At 41.6% G+C, this 22,639-nt stretch overlaps 1 protein-coding gene across 5 annotated transcripts in view; it reads right to left on the reverse strand.

The window, feature by feature from the left end:
- ATAD1 (ATPase family AAA domain containing 1) overlaps positions 1–22,639 on the reverse strand; it is a 448,477-nt gene that overhangs the window by 15,597 nt on the left and 410,241 nt on the right. For 2 of the 5 annotated variants that reach the window (XM_073353762.1, XM_073353764.1), the window contains exons 2-3: positions 2,880–2,980; positions 2,302–2,422 (exon numbers count right to left, since the gene is read on the reverse strand). In XM_073353762.1, the coding sequence (XP_073209863.1) occupies positions 2,302–2,422; positions 2,880–2,966 (208 nt within the window). In that variant the 5' untranslated portion in view covers positions 2,967–2,980. Of the gene's footprint in view, positions 1–2,301; positions 2,423–2,879; positions 2,981–6,820; positions 6,995–14,976; positions 15,230–15,351; positions 15,456–22,639 lie in introns of those variants that run through there. The other 3 variants (XM_073353761.1, XM_073353760.1, XM_073353763.1) reach the window with 3 other exon arrangements.

Genomic DNA, 22,639 nt, shown 5'->3' on the forward strand with positions numbered 1-22,639 from the left:
CCTAAGGCTAGCATCTGAGTACCTTTCAGTAACTACCACCAAACTCCATGTACACAATTGTACTGCAATTATTGTATTGCCTTAATATAAAAAAGCAATAATTTCAAATTATTCGAGACTGCTTTACCTTCTTTTCTTAGAGAAGAGCTAATACAGAACAGCTCATTTTAAACTTAAGAAACATCTGAAGCTTTGATTTGTGCCTATTAGTTATAAGTAACACTCTACATTACTGACAAGTTAGTGGGCAAAAAAAAATCTTTTTCAGTTTGCTTACTTGGGGCATTTGCTAGGGCTTTGTTTATAGTCACTCTACCTTCCTGAAAAGTCTTATGAAAAAAAAATTTGTAATGAGGTAAGGAAATCCATATAAGTTATTTTAAAAGCATTTTTAAAAAATTCCATGCATATTATTTAGTAGTACATACATTCTCATTTTTCCCCCTAAAATTAGTCAATTCACTACAGTTTCCTGTAGTGAATACCTTTTCTTATTTTGTTAGACTTAAATGGGTGTTCTCTATAAACACAGCTGCAGAAACTGGTGAGTTAGTTTTTTCTTAATTTAAATGTTTTTGAGGCTATCTACATAAGGACAATTACTTAAGAGATGCATCTCCCATCTTCATGATTTAAATAACTGATAAAATTGAGGAGCGTGGTCTGTTTGGAAGTTCTACATAAATAGTCCTTTCTTCATCTTATTAAAGCATATGACCAAACACCAATTTTCCAGCCAAGATGAATTCCTAACAAGCGGACAATATTTTGTATAAAACTGAAACATTTATTACCGAACAGAACAGAACTGAATGTTTTAAGGGGACAACTGATAGATGTACACAGTAATTTATTATACAAAGAAGGCTTTCATATAATACAAAGAAAAGATGGAAGAGATCTTGTCAATAGAAAATAAGCCTTATACTCTTGTCCTCCTATCTAACTACTTAGGTCCAAAGTTTGCTTTCATGTACATGAGTATAAAGCAATTGTGACTAAGAACTTCAGTGGAGACACTTCAAATTTACAATACTATAAATAAGAGCAGATTTGACCTTTTCTCTCTCAGGTTGTGTTGAGTTGGCAGTGAACTTATCTAGCTAAACACCAGAGAAGGAGGGATGAAGGATCTATATATTCACACTTGCATTCCCTTACTGGAGATCTGGGTCCAGAACAGCCAAAAGGGACCTGCAAAATTAGCTTGCAGTAAGTCTTCACATTTAAGGGCTTTGTTTCTATCAGTGCACTGGTATCCTTATCGAAGTGTGGAAACATTTCCTAGCATATAACAGAGCTATATCTGATCTCCTCAAAAAGAACAAAATGAAATGTAAAAGAAAAAAAAAAACCAGAAATCCAGAATTAATGCACAAGTTGGATGTCTCCTGGAAATGCGTATTTGGATTGGTAGAACATGCATGGATATGACTTCAATAAAAATTGACATTATACCAGCGTTTCCCAAACTTTTTTGGCCATGGAACACTTTTTAGCCTATTACAGAACACTTATAATATTATTTCGTAGTCGTTTGGTTTTTTAAAAAAAATTGCATTTATGCTCAAACGTATTTTATAAAACAAAGCAAAAATACAAATTTAAAATAACTTGAACTGACAATTTCTAACTGGAAAGCGCATTCAAAGTAGTATAAAAATCAATTCTAGATTCTTTCATGGAACATCTATTCACATTGTGTGGAACACAGTTTGGGAAATGCTGCATCATACAATAACGAAGAAGACTGTTTATGAAGTAGTGCAAAGATCTTGGCCGTTTGTTTGTTTTTAGTCTCTCACAAAATTGCAATAAGGTCATTCTATAATGTCAATCCTCATAATTAAAGTAATAGAAAAATACCATTCTGAGGAATTAAACTTTAAATATCAGGTTGCGATTTGACTCTTCTCCTTAACACGAGGTACATCATTTCTAATACCCAACTTGTCTGGAACAGTCCTCTTGAAAGCATAAAAGTAAAAATTTTTTTTTGGTACTAGTCATTACAATTTTTTTAATAAAAGAAACCACGGACAAATTATATCTAGAACAGTGGTTCTTAAACTTTTGTACTGGTGACCCCTTTCACATAGCAAGCCTCTGAGTGCGACACCCCTCCCCCCCAAATTAAAAACACTTCTTAATATATTTAACACCATTACAAATGCTGAAGGCAAAGCAGGGTTTGGGGTGGAGGCTGACAGCTCACAACCCCCCATATAATAACCTCCCAACCCCCTGAGGGATCCCAACCCCCAGTTTGAGAACCCCTGATCTAGAATGCTTTCTCCTTACCTTTTGGTGGCTGCAAGAGTCTGGAATTCTCAAACAAATGTTTCTTCTTGATAGGTAAAATGACTGTGTCCTTCAGATCTGTAATGACATCATCTAAACCTGCAATATCACTCCAGGTTACCTGATGTACAAAAACAGTATTGGGGTGGGGGTGGGGAAGAAGTTAATGAATGTATCATACCCACAGCCAGCAAACATAACCCTGATTCCCAGATGGCCTCCAGAGAATCTTTTTAAGAAAAAAAAAAAAAAGGCAGTATGAAATCTCAGATTCAAGACCATGTAAATTTCATTATTTTTATGAATAATGTAACAAAATGCAAGTTTCTCTCTATGATGCAGTTAAGATTTCTTGGTAGAAAATTATTTTCCACTTGGATACATTCTGACAATGATGAGCTTTTAAAGTTTCAAAGTTCTACATTTATGAAAATATAATTCCTAGTTGAAGGACAGATTTGACTACTAATGACACTATTAAGAGCTTCCATGTTTCACTCTGTTTTATACACATATAAAGTACCATATTTATTATAGGAATAATAGGGGGAAAATGAACCATGAATATAGTGTCTTACATGCATGCTAAGAGGGTCTACTAGATGTGCGGCAATGCTCATTTCATATTCAGTAAGCTTGACATTTTTCACCCCAATTTGCTTCATTAGCTTTTCTGCCTAGAAAGAGAGAACAGAAGCCATGAACATTAGAAAAAGAAAATGGTTAAATAGTTTAAGATCTGTTTTTAAAAAGTTGCTATTTTGGGGGTTGGAAGTTAGGAGCTAGAAATGAGATAGGAAGTCATTTGTTGAATATGGCTTGAGTCCTTTGCAATAAAAAGGCATTACTGTCTATCTACTCAGTGGCCTATATGAAGCTAATTCATGGTCTCAATTTCTGACAAATGTCACATCAAAAAATTACATTAAAAATATTCTGAGTGCCAGTCACAGCAGACACATTGAAGACTGAAAAGGCATAAAGATCCTGCTCTGTCTCAGTCCTTAAGAACAGGGCTGAGGCACATTAATGGGTGGTAGTCTCCGCTCCCCACAGCTCCCATTGGCCGGGAACAGGGAACCATGGCCACTGGGAGCTGTAGGGAGTCATGCCTGCAGACAGTCAACCTAAACAAAATGTCTTGCAGCCCACCTTCAGATTACCCTGATGGGCCACATGCTGAAGGTTACCGACCTCTGCAGTAGGGGGTACTCCTCCCTCTGTCTGTATAAAAGCACTGCCCCAGCATAGGACTATAAAGAACATTGCATTAAAGATGAAGTCTGTCAAATTATGCTGGAGAGTGGTCCTGACCACTTGTTATCAAACAGAACCCACGAAGGGAGTTAACTCTAATTAGTTTGGTCAAGATGCTGGGGTAAATATACTCCATTTATCTAGATGTCCTTTGCATGAAGGCAGTATGTAAAATACAGAGTTTCAGTTGGATATGCTAGTGTTCACTTCCTGTCTTAAACCAGGGCTTGAAAAATTTACCCACTTACTAATCAAAAGACTAAACTTTAGATAGGTGCAAGAGACTTAGGAGGGAGGGAATGAAATAGCCAGGTCCAGGGCCAACACCTTGGTGAGAAACCAAAATCCACTGCTTCTCAGAAGTACTGGGAATGGGGGAGGATGTGAGACTGCTACTAGGGTGCTATCCACAGATTCTGTTTGAAGACCTTCAGCCTCTGGTTAGTAGGTAACTGAAATTTAAAACTCCAACCACTCTACTCACTGAGAAGGCTTTTGTGTCTCTCTTCCCCTCTTGTCCAGAGCATCTTAGCTGCTCTAGAGAATCATAGAAATGTAAGGCTAGAAGAAACTTCAAGAAGTCTTCAAGTCCAGCCCTCTGAGCTGTGGCAGAACCAAGTAAACTCAGACCATCCCTGACAGGTGTTTGTCCAACCTGTTCTTAAAAAATTTCCAATCGTGGGGATTCCACAACCTCCCTTGGAAGCTTATTCCAGATCTTAACTACCCATTTGGTTAGCACGTTTTCCCTAATATCTAACCTAAGTCTCTCTTGCTGCTGAGTAAGCTCAGTACTACTAATCCTAACTTCAGTGGAGATGAACAATTTATCACTGTCCTCTTTATAACAGCTTTTAATATACTTGGAAGACTTATCAGATCCGCTTACCCCCTCCTCCCCCCAAAACTTCTTTTCTCAAGACTAAACATGCTCAGGTTTTTAACCTTTCCTCAAAGGAAACCTGACCTAAAGCTTTTATCATTTTTGTTGCTCTCCTCCTGATTCTCTCCTAAAGTGTGGTGCCCAGAATTGGACAATACTCCAGCCAAGGTCTCACCAGTGCTGAGTAGAGCAGGACAATTACCTCCCATGTCTTTTATATGACACTCCTGTTAATACACCCCAAAAACAGATTGGTTCGCAGCTGCATCACAACGTTGTGATGCAATCTGTGATTCACTATAACCCCCTGATCCCTTTCAGCAGTACTTCCAGCTAGCCAGTTATTCCCCATTTTGGAGTTGTGCATTTGAGTTTTTTCCTTCGTAAGTGAACTACTTTGCACTTGTCTTTATTGAATTTCATCTTGTTGATTTCAGAACAATTCTCCAATTTGTCAAGATCATTTTGAATTATAATCCTGTCCTCCAACATGCTTGCAACCACTCCCAGACTGGTGTTATCTGCAAATTGTATAAGCATACTCTCCACTCCATTATCTAAGTCATTCATGGAAATACTGAGCCAGAACTGACCCCCTGCGGGACACTACTAGATATGCCGTGCCTCCTCCCCCCATTTGACAGCAAACCACTGATTAATAATAAAAAAAGTTAAGTATAGTCTTTCAGCCAGTTGTGCACCCACCTTGAAATCATTTCATCTGGACCACATTTCCCTAGCTTGCTTATGAGAACGTCATGAGGGAATGCGTCAAAAGCCTTACTAAAATCAAGACCTATCACAGGCAGCTTCCTCCTTATCTACCAGGCAATAAACCTGTCAACAAAATTAGGTTGGGTTTGGCATGGCATGATTTGTTGACAAATCCATGCTAGTTATTCCTTATCCCTATTATCTTCCAGGCGCTTATGAATTAATTGTTTAATAATTTGTTCCAGTGTCTTTCCAGGTATCGAAGTAAGGCTGTCATTCTCTGGGCCCTCTTTGTTCCCCTTTTTAAAAGATAGGTACTGTTTGCCCTTCTCCAGTCTTCTGGGACCTCACCCGTCCCCTAGAAGTTCTCACATGTAATTGCTAAGGGCTCTTAGATTGCTTCAGCTAGTTCCTTAAGAACCCTAGGATGTATTCAAGTCGGCAGAGCCTAATGAAATTCATCTACCATATCTAAATAGTCTTTAATCTGGTCTTTTCTATTTTGGCTTGCATCCAGTCTCCCTTGTTGTTAATATTTCTTGTGTTGAGTATCTGCTCACCATTAACCTTTTGGGGAAGACTGAAGCAAAGTCAGCATTAAACACCTCCACCTTCTTGATGTCGTCTGTTATTAGCTCTTCTTTCCCGCTAAGTAGAGGACTTACACTTTCCTCCTCCTTTCTCGTGCTCCTATTATTTAAAGAACCTCTTCTTATTGCCTTCTGTCACTTGATAGGTGTAACTCATTTTGTGCCTTAGCCTTTCTGATTTCATTCCTACGTGTTTGTGCTATTCTTTTGTACCCCTCCTTAGCAATTTGTCCATGACTCCACTTTTTTGTAGGATTTGTTTTTGATTTTTTTCAGGTAATTAAAGCGCTCCTGATGGAGCCATACTGGCCTCTTATTATTCTTGCTATAGATCCTACATCTGCTAATCTGCTAGGACTGCCTATATTAACTCAAATTCCCCAAAAGCTGCAGCAGTAGCACAGAATTAAACTGTTTCTTTAGTTTTTACAGCTGCCCACAAAGTTTTAAACAGCAGCAGTAAGACTGATGAGCATATTAATTTCACCCTGCTGATAACTAAGCAAAGCTATTATCAGCATAAGAGGTACAGGTGCTGTCTGCAGTCTTGAGGAAGACAACATTGCATCACTTTACATTTGGAAGGTTTTCACAACCATATGAGCTAGAAACTTTATTTTAAACTAAAGTTTAAATTTTGCAGAGACTGACAGCTTAGGACACGGGTTCTCAAACTGGGGGGGGTCCGGACCCCACAGGGGGTCACAAGGTTATTACATTGGGGGGGAGGGGTTTGCAAGCTGTCAACTTCCACCCCAAACCTCACACTGCCTCCAGCATTTATAATGGTGTTAAATATATTAAAAGTGTTTTTAAATTTATAAGGTGGGCAGGGGGAATCACACTGAGGCTTGCTATGTGAAAGGGGTCACCAGTAAAAAAGTTTGGGAGCTACTGGCTAAGGCCCAGATACCTGCCAGAGAAATGTTCCCACGCATTTCTACTGAGTGGGTTCTTTCAATCCCTGTCCTAAATGTGCTTCAGCAATTGGTGAACTGGCTTCTGGGCCCATACAGAGTGGTTTGTATAAAAGTGTTCTTAGAAAGTAAAAAAATATTTGAAAGTTTGGTCTTACCTGTTTCTGGGCTTCTATTTTTTGCTTCCTGGTTGGATCAATTGCATCTACCATCCATTTAATGGTAAAATAAGTTACCGCACCAAATATCGTCAAACGGAAAATTAAACCAACAACTTCATTCCGACTCAGGGGGCGAGAAAAGGCTTCAGCATGAACCATTTTGATTTAACACTAAACAGAAGTCAGAGGAAAAAAGCTTTAGACTTGCAAAATATGCACTTTATTTTCTTTTAAAAAACATTTGAGAAATATTTATCCACTTACTTAGCAGTTACACTATTTTCTATTTTTACAGTGGTGGCACAAGCTCATATGTAACTTCTTGCTAAACTAATTAACTAGTTGAATCTGGAACCTAACAACTAAAGGACACATTTATAATTGATCATATGTAAACTTATGATTCTCAAACTGGAAACAGAAGCACAAAAATTAGAGTGGAAAGGGTTAAATGCTTAGTCAACATCTGGTTTCATTTTCACCTCTGTTAGAGTACAAAAGGCAACCAGTTGAATCCTTGCTTCTATATTTTAATGTATTCAACAAGGTCCTAATTTCAGAACAGTTGTTCACTAAAAAATTTGCCTTCCTTTCAACCATACAATACCTTACTAATAGGAACATGCCATATTTTAGTTCCAAGTTTAGCGCATTCCTGTTCAGGCCTGCTGCTTTATTGCTGTGATTTAAGATTTAACAATATCAAAAATGTTGACTCAAAAAGACAAGGAAAAAGAACTACCTGTTAAAGAAAGATATAACAATATTTCAAACTTCTCCCTCTACTACTTTTGTATGTGTCTCATTGTCACGTTTTTAAGACCTGTATTCCACATTTGGGTATTAGAAAGTAGAGAATTGTAGTCTGGATCCATTACAAGACATCGGTAGTCTCGATCTGTAGACTTCCCCAGAAGGCTGTAAATGCTGGCTTTGTAGCGGACTTAACTATTTTCTATCCTTGGCTTCTCTTATCCCTTTATCAAGGGATAAGCCAACCCTTATTCCTTGATAAAATTCCTTTAGGCCATCCAGCCTCCCTAGATGTGACCCCATATGGAGAAGTAATAAATTCTCCTGGTCCTAAAATCTAAAAAAATCAGATTAGGAATCTGGGGGTCAGTGGAAGGATACAATCGATGGGTATGTCTACATTACAGCAGCACAGCTATGGTTCAGCAGCTTTGCCGGTGTAGTGTGGACTCCTCCTGCACAAACAGAAGGGGTTTTTCCATAGATGTAGGTAATTCACCTCTGAGAGGTGGTAGCTAGGTGAGTGAAAGAATTCTTCTGTTGACCTAGCTGCTTCTCCAGTGAAGGAAATCTCAACCTAATGGCATCACACAGGTTGAAAAATTTTTCACAGCCCTGAGCAAGGTAGCTTGGTCAATCTAATTTTTAGGTGTAGACCAGGACTATGTGCTACTGAACAAGGAGGGTCTCAAGTCTGAAAAGTTTGAGCAGCCTCATTGAACCACTGACTGCCTTCCTTTTTAGGTCTAGGGAAGTGGTCACCAACCCGTCGATCCTGGGGACTCTCCCAGGCAATTAGAAAAGGAGGACTTGTGGCACCTTAGAGACTAACAAATTTATTTGGGCATAAGCTTTCGTGAGCTACAGCTCACTTCATCGAATGCATGCAGTGGAAAATACAGGGGGGAGATTTACATACACAGACAACATGAAACAATGGGTGTTACCATACACACTGTAACAAGAGTGATCAGGTAAGGTGAGCTATTACCAGCAGGAGGGCGGGGGGGAGAACACCTTTTGTAGCGATAATCAAAGTGGGCCATTTCCAGCAGTTGACAAGAATGTGTGAGGAACAGTGGGGGTGGGGTAGGGGGGAATAAACATGGGGAAATAGTTTTACTTTGTGTAATGACCCATTCACTCCCAGTCTTTATTCAAGCCTAAATTAATTGCATTCAGTTTGCACATTAATGCCAATTCAGCAGTCTCTCCTTGGAGTCTGTTTTTGAAGTTTTTTTTGTTGAAGAATTGCCACTTTTAGGTCCGTAATCAAGTGACCAAAGAGGCTGAAGTGTTCTCCGACTGGTTTTTGAATGTTATAATTCTTGACATCTGATTTGTGTCCATTGATCCTTTTACGTAGAGACTGTCCAGTTTGGCCAGTGTACATGACAGAGGGGCACTCCTGGCACATGATGGCATATATCACATTGGTAGATGTGCAGGTGAACGAGCCTCTCATAGTGTGGCTGATGTGATTAGGCCCTATGATGGTGTCCCCTGAATAGGTATGTGGACACAGTTGGCATCGAGCTTTGTTGCCAGGATAGGTTCCTGGGTTAGTGGTTCTGTTGTGTGGTGTGTGGTTGCTGGTGAGTATTTGCTTCAGTTTGGGGGGGCGCTGTCGGTAAGCAATGACTGGCCTGTCTCCCAAGATCTGTGAGGGATGGGTCGTCCTTCAGGATAGGTTGTAGATCCTTGATGATGTGTTGGAGAGGTTTTAGTTGGGGGCTGAAGGTGATGGCTAGTGGCGTTCTGTTATTTTCTTTATTGGGCCTGTCCTGTAGTGGGTAACTTTTGGGTACTCTTCTGGCTCTGTCAATCTGTTTCTTCACTTCAGCAGATGGGTATTGTAGTTTTAAGAATGCTTGATAGAGATCTTGTAGGTGTTTGTCTTTGAGGGGTTGGAGCAAATGAGGTTGTATTGTAGAGCTTGGCTGTAGACAATGGATCGTGTGGTGTGGTCTGGATGAAAGCTGGAGGCATATAGGTAGGCATAGCGGTCAGTAAGTTTCTGGTATAGGGTGGTGTTTATGTGACCATCACTTATTAGCACTGTAGTGTCCAGGAAGTGGATCTCTTGTGTGGACTGGTCCAGGCTGAGGTTGATGGTGGGATAGAAATTGTTGAAATCATGGTGGAATTCCTCAAGGGCTTTTCCATTGGTCCAGATGATGAAGATTTCATCAATGTAGCGCAAGTAGAGTTAAGGGCATTAGGGGATGAGAGCTGAGGAAGCGTTGTTCTAAGTCAGCCATAAAAATGTTGGCATGCTGTGGGGCCATGCGGATACCCATAGCAGTGCCGCTGATTTGAAGGTATACATTGCCCCAAATGTGAAATAGTTATGGGTGAGGACAAAGTTCAGCCACCAGGCTTGCCGTGACATCATTGGGGATACTGTTCCTGACGGCTTGTAGTCCATCTTTGTGTGGAATGTTGGTGTAGAGGGCTTCTACATCCATAGTGGCTAGGATGGTGTTTTCAGGAAGATCACCGATGGATTGTAGTTTCCTCAGGAAGTCAGTGGTGTCTCGAAGGTAGCTGGGAGTGCTGGTAGCGTAGGGCCTGAGGAGGGAGTCTACATAGCCAGACAATCCGCCACTGTGGCACAGCAGGGCTGCCTGCTGCAGCCCCACACCGCTCCTGGAAGTGGCCCTGCCTGCAAGCACTGCCCCCACAGCTCCCATTGGCTGGGAACAGAGAACTGTGGCCAATGGGAGTTTTGGAGGCAGCGCCTGCAGAGAGGGGCAGTGCGCAGAGCCACGTGCCTCCTGCCCCAACCCAGGGGCTGCAGGGGCACGGTGGCCCCTTCTGGGAGTGGTGTGGAGCCTGCCTTAGCCTCACTGCACCGCTGACGGAGGTAAGTGCCACCCAGTAGGAGGCTGTACCCCAACCCCCAGCCCTGAGCCCCTCCCGGAGCCAGCACCCTGAGCCCCCTCCTGCACCCCAAACCCCTGCCTCAGCCCTGAGCCCCCTCCCAGAGCTTGCACCCCCACCCCTCCTGCATGCCAATCCATGCCCCAGGCTCAGCCCAGAGTCCCCTCCCACACTGTGAACCCCTCGTCCCCAGCCCAGAGCCCACACCCCCTCCCAAACCCCAACCCTCCGCCCTCTGAAAGTGAGTGAGGGTGGGGGAGAGCAAGCAATGAGGGAGTCGGGGGGCCTTTGGGAAAGGGGTGGGGTAGATCCTTAAATTCAGAAGTGATCTTGGGTGTAAAAAGGTTGGAGACCACTGGTCTAGAGTGACTGAGTAAGAGATCCTTTGGCAACATGAACCATTTCTCCTCCATGGCTGACTTCCACACTGAGCTGACAGCCAGGGCCAAGCTGGATGATTTAGAATCTAAGTACCCTTAATTTTTTCCCCTCTTTTGGCTAACTGCTATTCAGTCATAAATGCAAAGATCCTGCAGTGATGTTAAGACAGTGATGCCATTCTGTTCTGCCTGAATGCCATACATGGATTGAGCAGACTGGAATAAAAGAGCACTACAGTTCAGTGCCTACCAGAGGACTGCTAAAGCTGGCTAACACGTTCTAAGACTGATCACTAAAAACTTTTCTTTTAAAATCATCTTTATTTTTAGGAATATATTGTACTCTTAAATTTCCAATATATACTTACACATTAGATAAAGCCTGCCTTTTTAGGAGCTCAATTAACTAATTAGAATTATGCAGACAGTTTGCTGATTTTGTTAAACCTGGTTTGTTGAAGCAAAGGGAATAAAAATATTCACCCAACACCAAAGAATCGTCAATAAGATGCTTATTTAGCAATCCCTGCGTGATCAAATCACTTGCAGTGAAATACTACACTATAAAAAAAGCTTTTAAGCTGAAAACTGGCTCTTTTGTTAATTTTTCTAAACTATTTTAAGACTTTTTGCTCAACGTATTTTAATGAATTTTTCTATCAGTTCACTGAGAAAGAGTTGAGCCTTTGATTAACTGCCCTAAGAAAGTTTTGTCTGACCAATGGCTGCATTTTAATTTTTTTTTGTTGTTGCACCATTTTCTACCTGCTTGTACAATAGCCCTCCACAAGCATACAAAACTGGGCAGCTGTTCTGGTTTCTCTTCCACTCCCAAGACATACTTTGCTTATTGGATCATTAAAAAATTCTTGACTCTCCACAGATATCCAAGCAAGAGCAAATACTACTCTTTTCAATATGTAAGCATAGATAATAGCTGAGTGCTTTTATTCAGGTACCTTCTCTCTCTTCCATTTGCTATATTTTCCTGGTAAATTATAAACACTTTAGCTCAGGGACCGTCTTTTTGTTGTATTGGTACAGTACCTAATACAACAGGGACCTGATCCATAACTGTGGCCTCTGAGCTGCTACCACAAAACAAAGCATACTGGCAAGCACCTCACCTCAAACCCTTTTAGGCATTTCCTCCTCCTCCTAACATGGCTCCAGTGCACACCATGGATTAAATGAGGGGGCTCAAATATCTGTACTTCACAACCTTCTCTTGGAATTCCATCATCCTCTCTTTAATGAGCATGTATGAGTGCCAAAATCATTGGTAATCAAGTCTTCAGAATCTGTCACAGTAATACCAATCACCTCAATACAGCCCCTGGCTATCCTAAATTCTAATCCCTAAACAGGCCCCCCGGCTCGCTTATAATTCTTCTTTAAGTTACACATAGTTTATCACTTATATAAAGGTAAAAATGGTACTAAGAAAGTGAGTCATTTCTCCTTCCGATTGTAGTTTCATTTGCTATAAATAGCACTGTTTTTATTGTGGCAATATTGTCTGAAAAGAGTCAGAGACCACACCAAGGACATCAGGAGGTCACAAGATTAAAGGAGAGGTTGCAGCATGCCTTCTCTGCTTTTAAAACATCCAGTATGTCTCATGGGACTCTCCCCAAATAATCGGCCCAATGTCAAATGCATACAAAGACTATTGGATATATACTAGAGGGGAGGTACAGTAGCACAAACTAACATTCCATGCAAAGAACCACTGCTTTTTGCATGAGCACTTTAGTCAGTGAGGAAAGGGTTTAATGTCATAGAAAACTCTGCCAATACATGTTAAAAATGTGCTCCACAGGAGAACTGCTTCATTCAGCATGCCCCGTTTGGAAGCATCCATGCGCATTAAACAGTTAAATTAGCTATAACAATTCTGCTTAGACTGTCAGTAAAACGTGCTAAAAACCTTGTACACCCCCAAAAATAGTACAGTACATGAGACCATGTTGAATTTTGATCCTAAAAACTCAATCAAATCAAAACATTTTTCACCTGAATCTTTACAAACATTTTTAAGTAAAGCCTATTTTCCTGCCAATTTCAGCTTTCTATCCCCCAGCTGTTATGGCACACTTTTTTAAAAACAACCCAGAGAAAGAGAGATTTGTTTTTATAATTGGTAAATTTGTTTTCCCTCACCTCTCCTCATCTAGAAACTGTCAAACCACTTTTTGTTATTATTTTACACATGCCCAAGACCACCAGTTCACCTTCAACCAAAGTCTAAACCCAGAATATTTTGACCTAATACAAGAAAGCTTGACAGTGTTAAACGGGGGGTTTATAACTTGGAAACAGATGTAACCCAACGTACATACAACAATAGTAGTCCTAACGTTTGAGCTACGGTACAGAACACAAAGTCAAATAGTTGTTGGGATACTGGACTTCATTTCTCTATGAGGGCAGATGGCATCAATTATATATGGTTTAGTCCCTATTGCAGGTTAATCCAAAAACCATGCTATAAATTTGCTAGAAGCTCAGAGGCAAACCGTTTAAAAAAAAAAAAAAAAGGAAGAGCTCACACCAACCCCTTTCTTTAGTATTTGGGTGAGCTAAAGGATTCTCACAAGCAACATGTAGCTCTTCCCATCAGGGTGGATTTGATTTAAAACACTTGTCAGGAAGACTCGATTTAATCATGGATTTCTACCTAAAAGTGTATTCTTGTTGTTTGTTATAACCTTAATACATATTCTTCAAAACTCAGAGATAGATGAGACCCAAACAGGGTCTCTTTTAGGGCCTCCTGTCATTATAGGTTTTCCTTTCTATTGAGATCTACCATACCATTCTCTCACATCAATGAAGGCTACACTCAAAGACCTCAAGACTTCTGGAATATGTGGCTCAAACAGTTTCACTCTTGTTTCTACTGCCTGTCCCTCCCTTCTCACATTTATCTTCAGACTGCTTCTCCTTGTCCAGATATAGTCCACCTCCAACAATCTTCTAGTCATTGAACTTTTTGAAACTTTTCACTTTTAGAGAGAGGTAAGGGATTCACTCTGTGTACACAAATTGGCAAACGGACAACAGAGTTGAGGTCTGTTTTTCTCACCTCTCTTTTTTTTTTATTTAAAAACATTTTTGCTGTTAACAAGCATATTATCTCTGGAGACACAAATCCACAGTTTGAGAACTGCAAAACTAAGCGTCTCTGATGGGATCTTCTAGACCAGGGTCAGCAATCTTTCAGAAGTGGTGTACCGAATCTTCATTTATTCACTCTAATTTAAGGTTTCGTGTGCCAGTAACACATTTTAACATTTTTAGAAGGTCTCTTTCTATAAGTCTATAATAACTAAACTATTGTTGTATGTAAAGTAAATAACATTTTTTTAAAATATTTAAGAAGCTACATTTTAAAATTAAGTTAAAATGCAGAGCCCCCGGACCAGTGGCCAAGGCCCAGGCAGTGTGAATGCCACTGAAAATCAGCTCACTTGCCATAGGTTGCCTCCCCCGTTCTAGACTGAGCCCCATTGGGTAAATAGAAAGATTAATTTAAATAATGTATACAGAAGCCCCAGGAACCCCATAAGATATGGTCCCTAATCCATGAACTATTGGAACTCATTTACAAAACTTTTCTTAAACATGACATGAATATATTGTCTCATCCTACAGAATTAGAATTTATAATCCCTATTCCATGATGAGAGATCTTTGAGCTACAATGTATCTATCTTTAGATAGGTTTTTCTCTCAAAAAGCATTTTATCAAAAAAAAATCCAATTTAAATAAAAAATCCGATTCTTCTTCTTTTTTTTTAATCCACCCTGTTTCCCATCAAGTGTGAGCATCATCGGCTGATCACGAATGTGGGCCTATGCTGTCCATGCACACCAAAATCGGTAAACTAGGAAAACACAGAAGTGGCACAGTCGGGAGACGTCAGGTCAATTCCTCGCTCAGCTGCCGACCTCCTCTGCAAGCCTGTGCAAGTCATTAAATATCTACAGGCTTCAATTCCCCACCGGCAAAACAGCAGTGACATGGGGTATTGGGACGATTCAACCATATAAAGCGCCTTAAAAACTGAAGCTCGAGGAGACTAGAGGGGCACAACATTGTCGCCAGTCACTGAAGGGCAACAGCGCGGGTACCTCTGGAGCAAGGCGGCTGCTCACTCAGGAAGCGGCGCGGACGGGCCCCCCGGGGCTGCCGCAGGGGCAGGAGAGGGCGCGGAACTGCCGCTGGAGGCCCGGCGGGGGCAACGGCGGGCGAGAAATGACGCAGTAGGAGGGCAGGGACTGGAGCACCCCGGCCCAGCGGCGCAGTGGCGGGGGCAGCCCCGGCGATGGTGCGACGGTGGCTGGCGAGCAGGAAGCACCGCCCCTCTCTTCCCCACGCCCCCGCCCCCGAGGCGCCGGCTGCTCCCCAGTCAGAGCCGCGGGTCAACAGGAAGCGCGAGCAAGTGCGGGAATCCTCGCCTGTGACCGGCCCGGCCCGGCCCGGCCCGCTCCGCACGGGACACTCACCCCGAGCCAGGCGGCAGCGTGAGGCGGCGGGTCACGGGCAGCGCGCGCTGGAAGGAAGGAAGGAAGGAAGTTAGCAGCCGGCCCCGGCGGCGAGTCCCTGTTAACTCCCTCCCCCAGCCCTGCAGCAGGAAGCCCCGCACAAAGGTTCCGCCTTGGCCGCGCACGGCGGGTAGCCGGCGAAGCTTCCCTCCCTCCGCTGGAAGCTCACGCAGACCCGGCTGCTGCCCATGGAGGGCTGCCGGCCTCAGGGATCCCGCCAGCTGAGCGCCGCCCGGCCCGGCAATCACCCACGGCCGGATGGGCCCGCCGCTGCGGGGCTCGGCGCGACAACCTCGGACTGCGAAACGATGCCTGTCGCCTCCCCGCCAAGTCACTCTGCAGCCAGCGCAGAGCCGCCGCGCTGAGGGTGGAGCCGCCCCGCCGTGGCAGCCTGGGGCTGTTACACATTTGTACAGGTCTATGCTCCAGGATCGCCGTTCCGCTGCAGGTCACCGTGACTGCCCCTCAAATCCGTACTGCCTGCTGTGCCTTCTGAGGTGCCCAAGTCTTCCTGCTCCCAGTTACCCATTTTTTAATACAAAAATCATTTAAATCTAAAACTTATGGTCAAATTTAAATAGGACAAATGCTGCTGTAATAAGTAAATAATTCATTTTCATATGTAATTTTAAGTGGTACCTGGAACTGGTGCAGAATTTAGCTCTGACTTGCTGCAGAACACACCCGGCCTTGATTACTATCCATATTGTACAGATTAAAAAATGTAGGCACAGAGAGGTAAAACTAGTTGTTGAAGGTCACACAGGAAGTAACTGACAGGACTGGGAATGTTCTTTCCCAACAATTCTTTCCTAGTCCTTAGTTCTAGCATCTATATACCAACATACTACTTTCCTAATGCAATACAGATGTTTTCATACAGCCAAGTGCAAGTTACTTGATATAGATCAATTAATCTACTGAGAACAAGCAGTTAGAGGTATATAAATTATTAATGATTATGTCTCTGATCCTGCAGCACTTATACACATGCTTAACTTTATGCACAAGTACTCTCATTGACTTCATTGGTGTTCCTCATGCTCATAATGTTAAGCAAAGACATCTTTTTAAGACTGGGACCTATTATATTTGAGTTGTGTCTTATCACATGGAGAAAGATGGATTCCATAAGCATGTTTCAGCTAACTCGCTTCCCAAATAATATGGGATAGATCCTTAGCTCATGTATCTTGTCTTAGCACCACATCACAATTTACACCAGCTGAGGATTTTTTCCTATTTAACTTCTAATTTAAAATTAACTGAAATGTTATTCCAAGTGAAGATATAGTAGCTTTATGCTAACAGTACAATAATTGTATTATTACAAACATAAACTATAATAACCCAATAAATAAAAAGTTTAAAATGTTATTCCAAGTACAGAAAATTTGTATTTTAGTTTGTCACCAACTTCACTTCTAAGGTTTGACAGTCATCTGTCAGATTCTTCTAACATTACTCTCCCATCTTTCAAAAACATCAAATTGTTTTGATTCTCCTTCCACCCAAAAAGTAGTGTGTCCATATGGTTCACTCCCAAATCCATCAGTGGCACTTTTAGGAGTGGCACCAACAGGAGTGGCACCTGTTTCAAGTATTAGGCGTGATGAGGTGGGGTTGCTTGTCAAGAGCAAGATTATCCCCAGGGGAGAAGCATTCTGCTCCCAAAGTATTTCTCTCTCCTGCTGGCTCAGAACCCAAATTCACATCGCCTAATTGATAATGTAATTCCAGGCTGGGCACATTTGTTGTTGTTAATATTATCCTCATTTCTCTGGTTTTGATAAAGGGAAGAGACTTGAAAAATATATCTTCAGTTTTCTGACAATAAAAAAGGACATAGTTTTTTATAGAAAAAAACAGCATCAAATCTGTGTAAGATTTTATATAGCTATTGATATATAAAATTTAAGGAAACTACTTAATCAAGAAACATTTATTATTTGTTTTTCAGTTTACTGCCTCAGCTGTCTGATTACTGCAGGACCATCCACTAGTTTAAAAAAAGTAAGGGTAAAAAGTTAAGATTTTACTACACTTACCTTCTGTGTTAGTAATATATGCTAAATAAACCTAAAAAGAAAGGTCTAAGTAGGTCTTGCCTTGAGTAAAAACTATCCATGCCTTTTAGATACAGTTGCTGTGCAATACTTTGTGAAGTCTGAAAGATGAACTAGTGAAAATCATTTGTTTTCCTTCACTCGCCTTCATATCCCTACCCCACCCCAGGCTTTTCTTCTGGTCCAAATGTTAAATTTTGTACAATTGTTACATATTGTATGTCTAGCCAACAGCCACATAAATACAACAGGTGTAAAATCAACAAAGTGCACATATTAAACAATAGGTGCCTGACCAGCAGACGCATAATAATAATACAATAGCTATCTGACTAGCAAAGCCATAATAAAATAGTTGTGTGACCAGAATGCATATCAAAAACAGTTTAACGCTTCAAACACCTTATTAGTCCAAAAACATTTCTAAGCCTTAAGTGGGATACTCAATACCACATATGTAAACAATTCTATTTTGGTAATACAAAGCTATTTTTCTAGCAGAGAACAAATAATATTTAATATCATAATGAACGAACAAACTTGTGTTATAGCTTATGTATCTCAAAACTTACTTACTTGGTTTTATGCAAAGTTTCCAGAAAAAATATTCACCTTTGTTCAGACACACACTATGAGAAGTATCAGTTCAAAAGCATTTTTGACAGAAGCTGAGAGGCGGAAACAGGGACTTGCAATATAATGTTTCTTACAACCTTAACAATATATATTTCATTATTACCTTTTAATTGAAAAGACAACATAAGTGAGAGTTATCAAAGATTCTTTAGTGTGACCTTCACAAATATCTCTCCATATTGCTTTGGGGGTGGAATAATGACCTCAGATCTGGGATTCATCAGTCATGAAGTAAGGAAGTGTGGTTTGAAATGTTAATTCTCAATTCCCGTAAGTGCAGATTGATAGATGAGGCAAAAAATGGTTCCAGATGCTACAGTTTCCAAACTATTCATCTGTGCTCACTTTTCTCTATCTCTATAACCTGGAGCAATTTTACTGTAAGTAGGCCACCTGCATTCTCAGATTTATCTGAATATGGAAAAATGCCCTTGAATGTGTTTGGAAAATGGTGGGTTGACACTTATCCTCATTTCTAAAAATCTGAAAAAAGCTGGGTTTCTAACCCAAATAAGCAAGCAGCTTGACTACGTGATTCATACAAATATCTATGAAAAAATATTTTTGGAAAATACCTCATTAAATAAAATTGTCATGACAAGTTACAGGATCTCCACTCTTCCATTTCACAAGAACTCTGTTCGAAGGCAGACTGGAACCCTTCCAGTGTAATTTAAATAAAGGAAAAAATGGTCTTGCAGCAAAAGCACAGAACAGTGAGCCAAGAGATTTTGGTTCTTTTCCTGGTTCTGACCTGATGTCTTGTGTGACCTTAGGCAAGTCAGTAATCATCTTTTCAGCTTTAGCCTCATCTGCAAAGTGGTGATGAAGAGATCTAACTTAGGGGTCTTGTGATGCTTAACTCATTAATGTTTGTAAAATACTTTGAGATTCTCAGATGGAAAATGCTATATAAATATGTGGAAAGTATATTTATTAACTACACTGGGAGAAAGCTTTTCCTTTAGGAGTTCATTTAAAAAAAAAATGAAATAACCATGAGAATACTTACCCCCTAATGTCTCTGTCTCTCATGGAGCCCTGAGGACCTTCTGATTTATTACTGTGCTTTTCACCGACCTTCTACTTTCAGTGCCTTATGTCATAATTCTTCTGCTCAAAGAGAAGTATATGGAACTTCCTTTAGAACTGCAGCTGCGGTAAGGTGCTCCTCAGGACTGGATCAGCACCCAGTGGCCCAAGGAGCCATAAAAATGTCGCTTACAGCTTTCTTTGCAGCCTCTTCTCTTCCCAATCTACACTGGGCATCAGACAGCCAGTCCTGAAAATGTGGACCACTATTCCTCAGTTGTTATCTGCAGTCAAACACCTGTTAGAAATTCAGATCTTTTTCCTTGGTTTCCTAGGTCTTTAAGATATTCAAACATTATTCATCCACCAAGAAGCTATAGCGGCAGCTCCTGCTATTTATTCTTGTATCTTATTCTTGGGTATTATTTTCCCTGTTGACTCCAAATTAATTATTAAATTTCCTTTCTTACTTATATTTTTTCTTCATGTGACCTGACTCTGCAATTAGCTCTTAATTCTTTTACTTTACTTTACTTGTGGTTACTTTGTGTCCTTTTCATGTCCACTGTATCTCTCATCTTCACACACTGCCCCAATGACTCTCCTCGAGCTCCTTCCCCACCCCCTCGGCCCCCACATCTAAATGTTGTTTTCCAAAAGACTTTTCCCAACAAATACTTAGTTGCCATGGTGCATCCTGATGGAATGTTGCCAGAAGCCCCAGCCACCTAGCTCAGAATCTTGTTTTAAAGGAAAATCATACACTTTACTACTCAACTTTTCAAACTTTTTCATATTGTGTACCACTAATAGACTGTCTCATGTATCACTTTTTCTCATTCGCAACTGCTTGAACCACCTCCCCTTCATGATCGTGTAGACCACTTCCCCTCCATTTCCAGATCACATCACATCCCTATGGCAACTACAGCAATTGTTTACATAGAAATGTAATATTAGGAAAATATTTAATGTAATTGTAGCTGTCTTTTCATATAATTTAGCAGCTGTGAACAGGCAGGAGAACCAAAGCCATTTGACCAGTTAGCTCTTGATGGACAACTAGGAAATGCTCTGTGGACCACAGTTTGAGAACTGTCATGATATTTTTCACTTCTTGTCCTAAATTACTATATAGCGTTTCTATGTGCTGATAAACAGTTGGCCCAATTCATCTCCAAAGTGGTCAGTAATGCAATTCAGAGGTGAATAATGCAATTTCTGAAAATAGAGAAGTTTGCAAATCCCATTGGGATATCTCATGATGAAAGTCACATAAATTGAAGAATTAAAATTTTGCTCCCTCTGAGACAGAGGCAATTCTCTTTAAATCCCATCTTCCTGTTTTCTTTCATTTTATATTATTTCAACAACAATAATACAAAATAGAAGAAGTTAAAGGAGAATCTTTGTAATGAATACAAACTCTGAGGTTTTGAGCCACTTATCTGATATTGTCTTCAATAAGTCTATCCTTGCATCAGTTTAATTTGTTTTCTTCAGTGTTTTAAAACTAGCCTGTCTCTGAGATAGAGCTGTGCAGCTCCATTTTGTCCCTACCTAGAATTTCTCATGTGCTGGAAAGGGGGTTGTACCTCAGTCAAAACAGCCACTGACTGACTTGGGATTTTATTTCACTTTGGCTATGAAAAGATAGGTAGATTATTACAAAGTTAATAGTTTTATTATTAGATATTATTAAAAATCATCCACTGCACAGCAGTATCCGAAGCTGGAGGATTCATCCAACCTCTCCCTTTTATTAAGGGTATATCTACATTGCAAGTGAAGTTGTGATTGTAGCTAGCTAGCACGGGTAACAATAGCAGTATAGATGTGGTGGCATGAGCTTCGGCATAGCAACCAGAGTACCCAAGCGTCTCTAAGGAGTATGTCTACACTACAAAGAAAACCTGGGCTTAGACTCAGGTTTAAGCCCAAACCTGCCTACTGTCCCCACATGAAGCCTTCTGAAATGCACCAGAAACCTCTGAAGACTCAGGCCTGCAGACTTGCCCAGGGGTATGGGTCCAAGCCTGAGTCCTGTTGTGGAGCAGATTTGAGCCCACTCGTTTTGCAGTGGAGATGTATTGGGAGCCCAGGTCACCAAGCTCATGTTCAGAGAGTCCACCAATGCTGTCCCATGATCTCCTAGGCCTGTGTTTCCTGGCCCTTCTTTGTCCAAATTTCCCACTCTATTCCCAGGAACTGGAAACAACCTCCTAGCCAAAATATAGCTGCTAAGCATTTTAACCCTTCCCTTCCACATGGACTGCTCAACTGTAAACATAGTTAACCCTATTGTGTGTTAGCTATGGCCAGCACTAAGAAGAAGCCCTAAGCTAAGCATGCTGCTAGCTGGCCAGAGGAATACAGCCAGACTCTGGTAAATCTGTGATGTGAAGAGAATAAGAGCCATGACTTCAGCAAGAGCATAAAAAAGACCACCTGTACACAAGAATCTTGGAGAGGCTGGTGGCAATGGGGATCTACCAGACTCCCAATCAATGCTAGGAGCGGGTCAAGCACCTCAAGACTGCCTACTGCCAAACCATGGATGATAACCACACCTCAGGGAACTCCCCATCTACCTACCTCTTCTACAAGGAATTTGATCAAGTGCTGGGAACTGCCCCCCCCACAGAGATCACAGTGCTGCATGACAATCTCCTGAGCAGGTTTATAGCCCCAGAATCAGAGGCACCACTGATAGCCTGCAGCCTCTGGATGAACCCCCGCCCCCCAAAATAACTCTGTTGCTGGTACTTGTCCTGGATCAGGCTATGCCACTGGAGCAGCTTCAGCACATCCTGGGGCCATATTCAGAGAACCTCTTTGGGGACGGTCCTGAGGAACAGCCCATTGCACAAGAAGCACTAGCACCTGTAACATGCTCCTGGGAATACCCAGAGTTGTGAGCCACTGTGTTACCTCTCTGCCTCAGGAGGAGTGAACTTTGCTGGAGATTAGACTTTGTGTCAGCTCCCTGCCATTCTGGTCTGTCTTCCTCACCCGCAAACTCCTTGAGACTCTGTCAGTCTTAACCTTGCCTAGCAGGTAACAATCAATGAACTCTGGTCTCCAAGGTTCTCAGAGATGTCTCTCTGCAACGCACAGCACATATCACTCACAGTGTTTCTCAAATGTGGCCAGTGGCCACATGCAACCACCAAAGCCTTTTCTTCTGGCCACAGCCTTCAGGGTGGTTATTTGGGGGAGTAGGGGCAAAGCAGTGGCCCTTCTCTCTGGAGACACAAAAGCTGGAGGAGCAGGCAGCCAGTGAATTCCCCACCTTCCCGGGGACAGTGGGGTCTGGCTTTCGCCCTGGGGTGGCAGATGGCAGGCTCCAGCCATGGGGCTTTGTGCTCTGTTCCCTGAGCTCACCACCCCTCCCATCACTCCTGGCTCCTGCTGCCTTCCGTACTGCCCCTGGCTCCCGCTGACTCTGTACCCACCTCCCAATCCAGGGCTAAATTTGTCCCTGGGATTGCCAAGGCTGAGTAAGTCTGCTGTGA

Source organism: Lepidochelys kempii, chromosome 7 (genome assembly GCF_965140285.1).
Source record: "Lepidochelys kempii isolate rLepKem1 chromosome 7, rLepKem1.hap1, whole genome shotgun sequence".
Classification (NCBI taxonomy): domain Eukaryota; kingdom Metazoa; phylum Chordata; order Testudines; family Cheloniidae; genus Lepidochelys; species Lepidochelys kempii.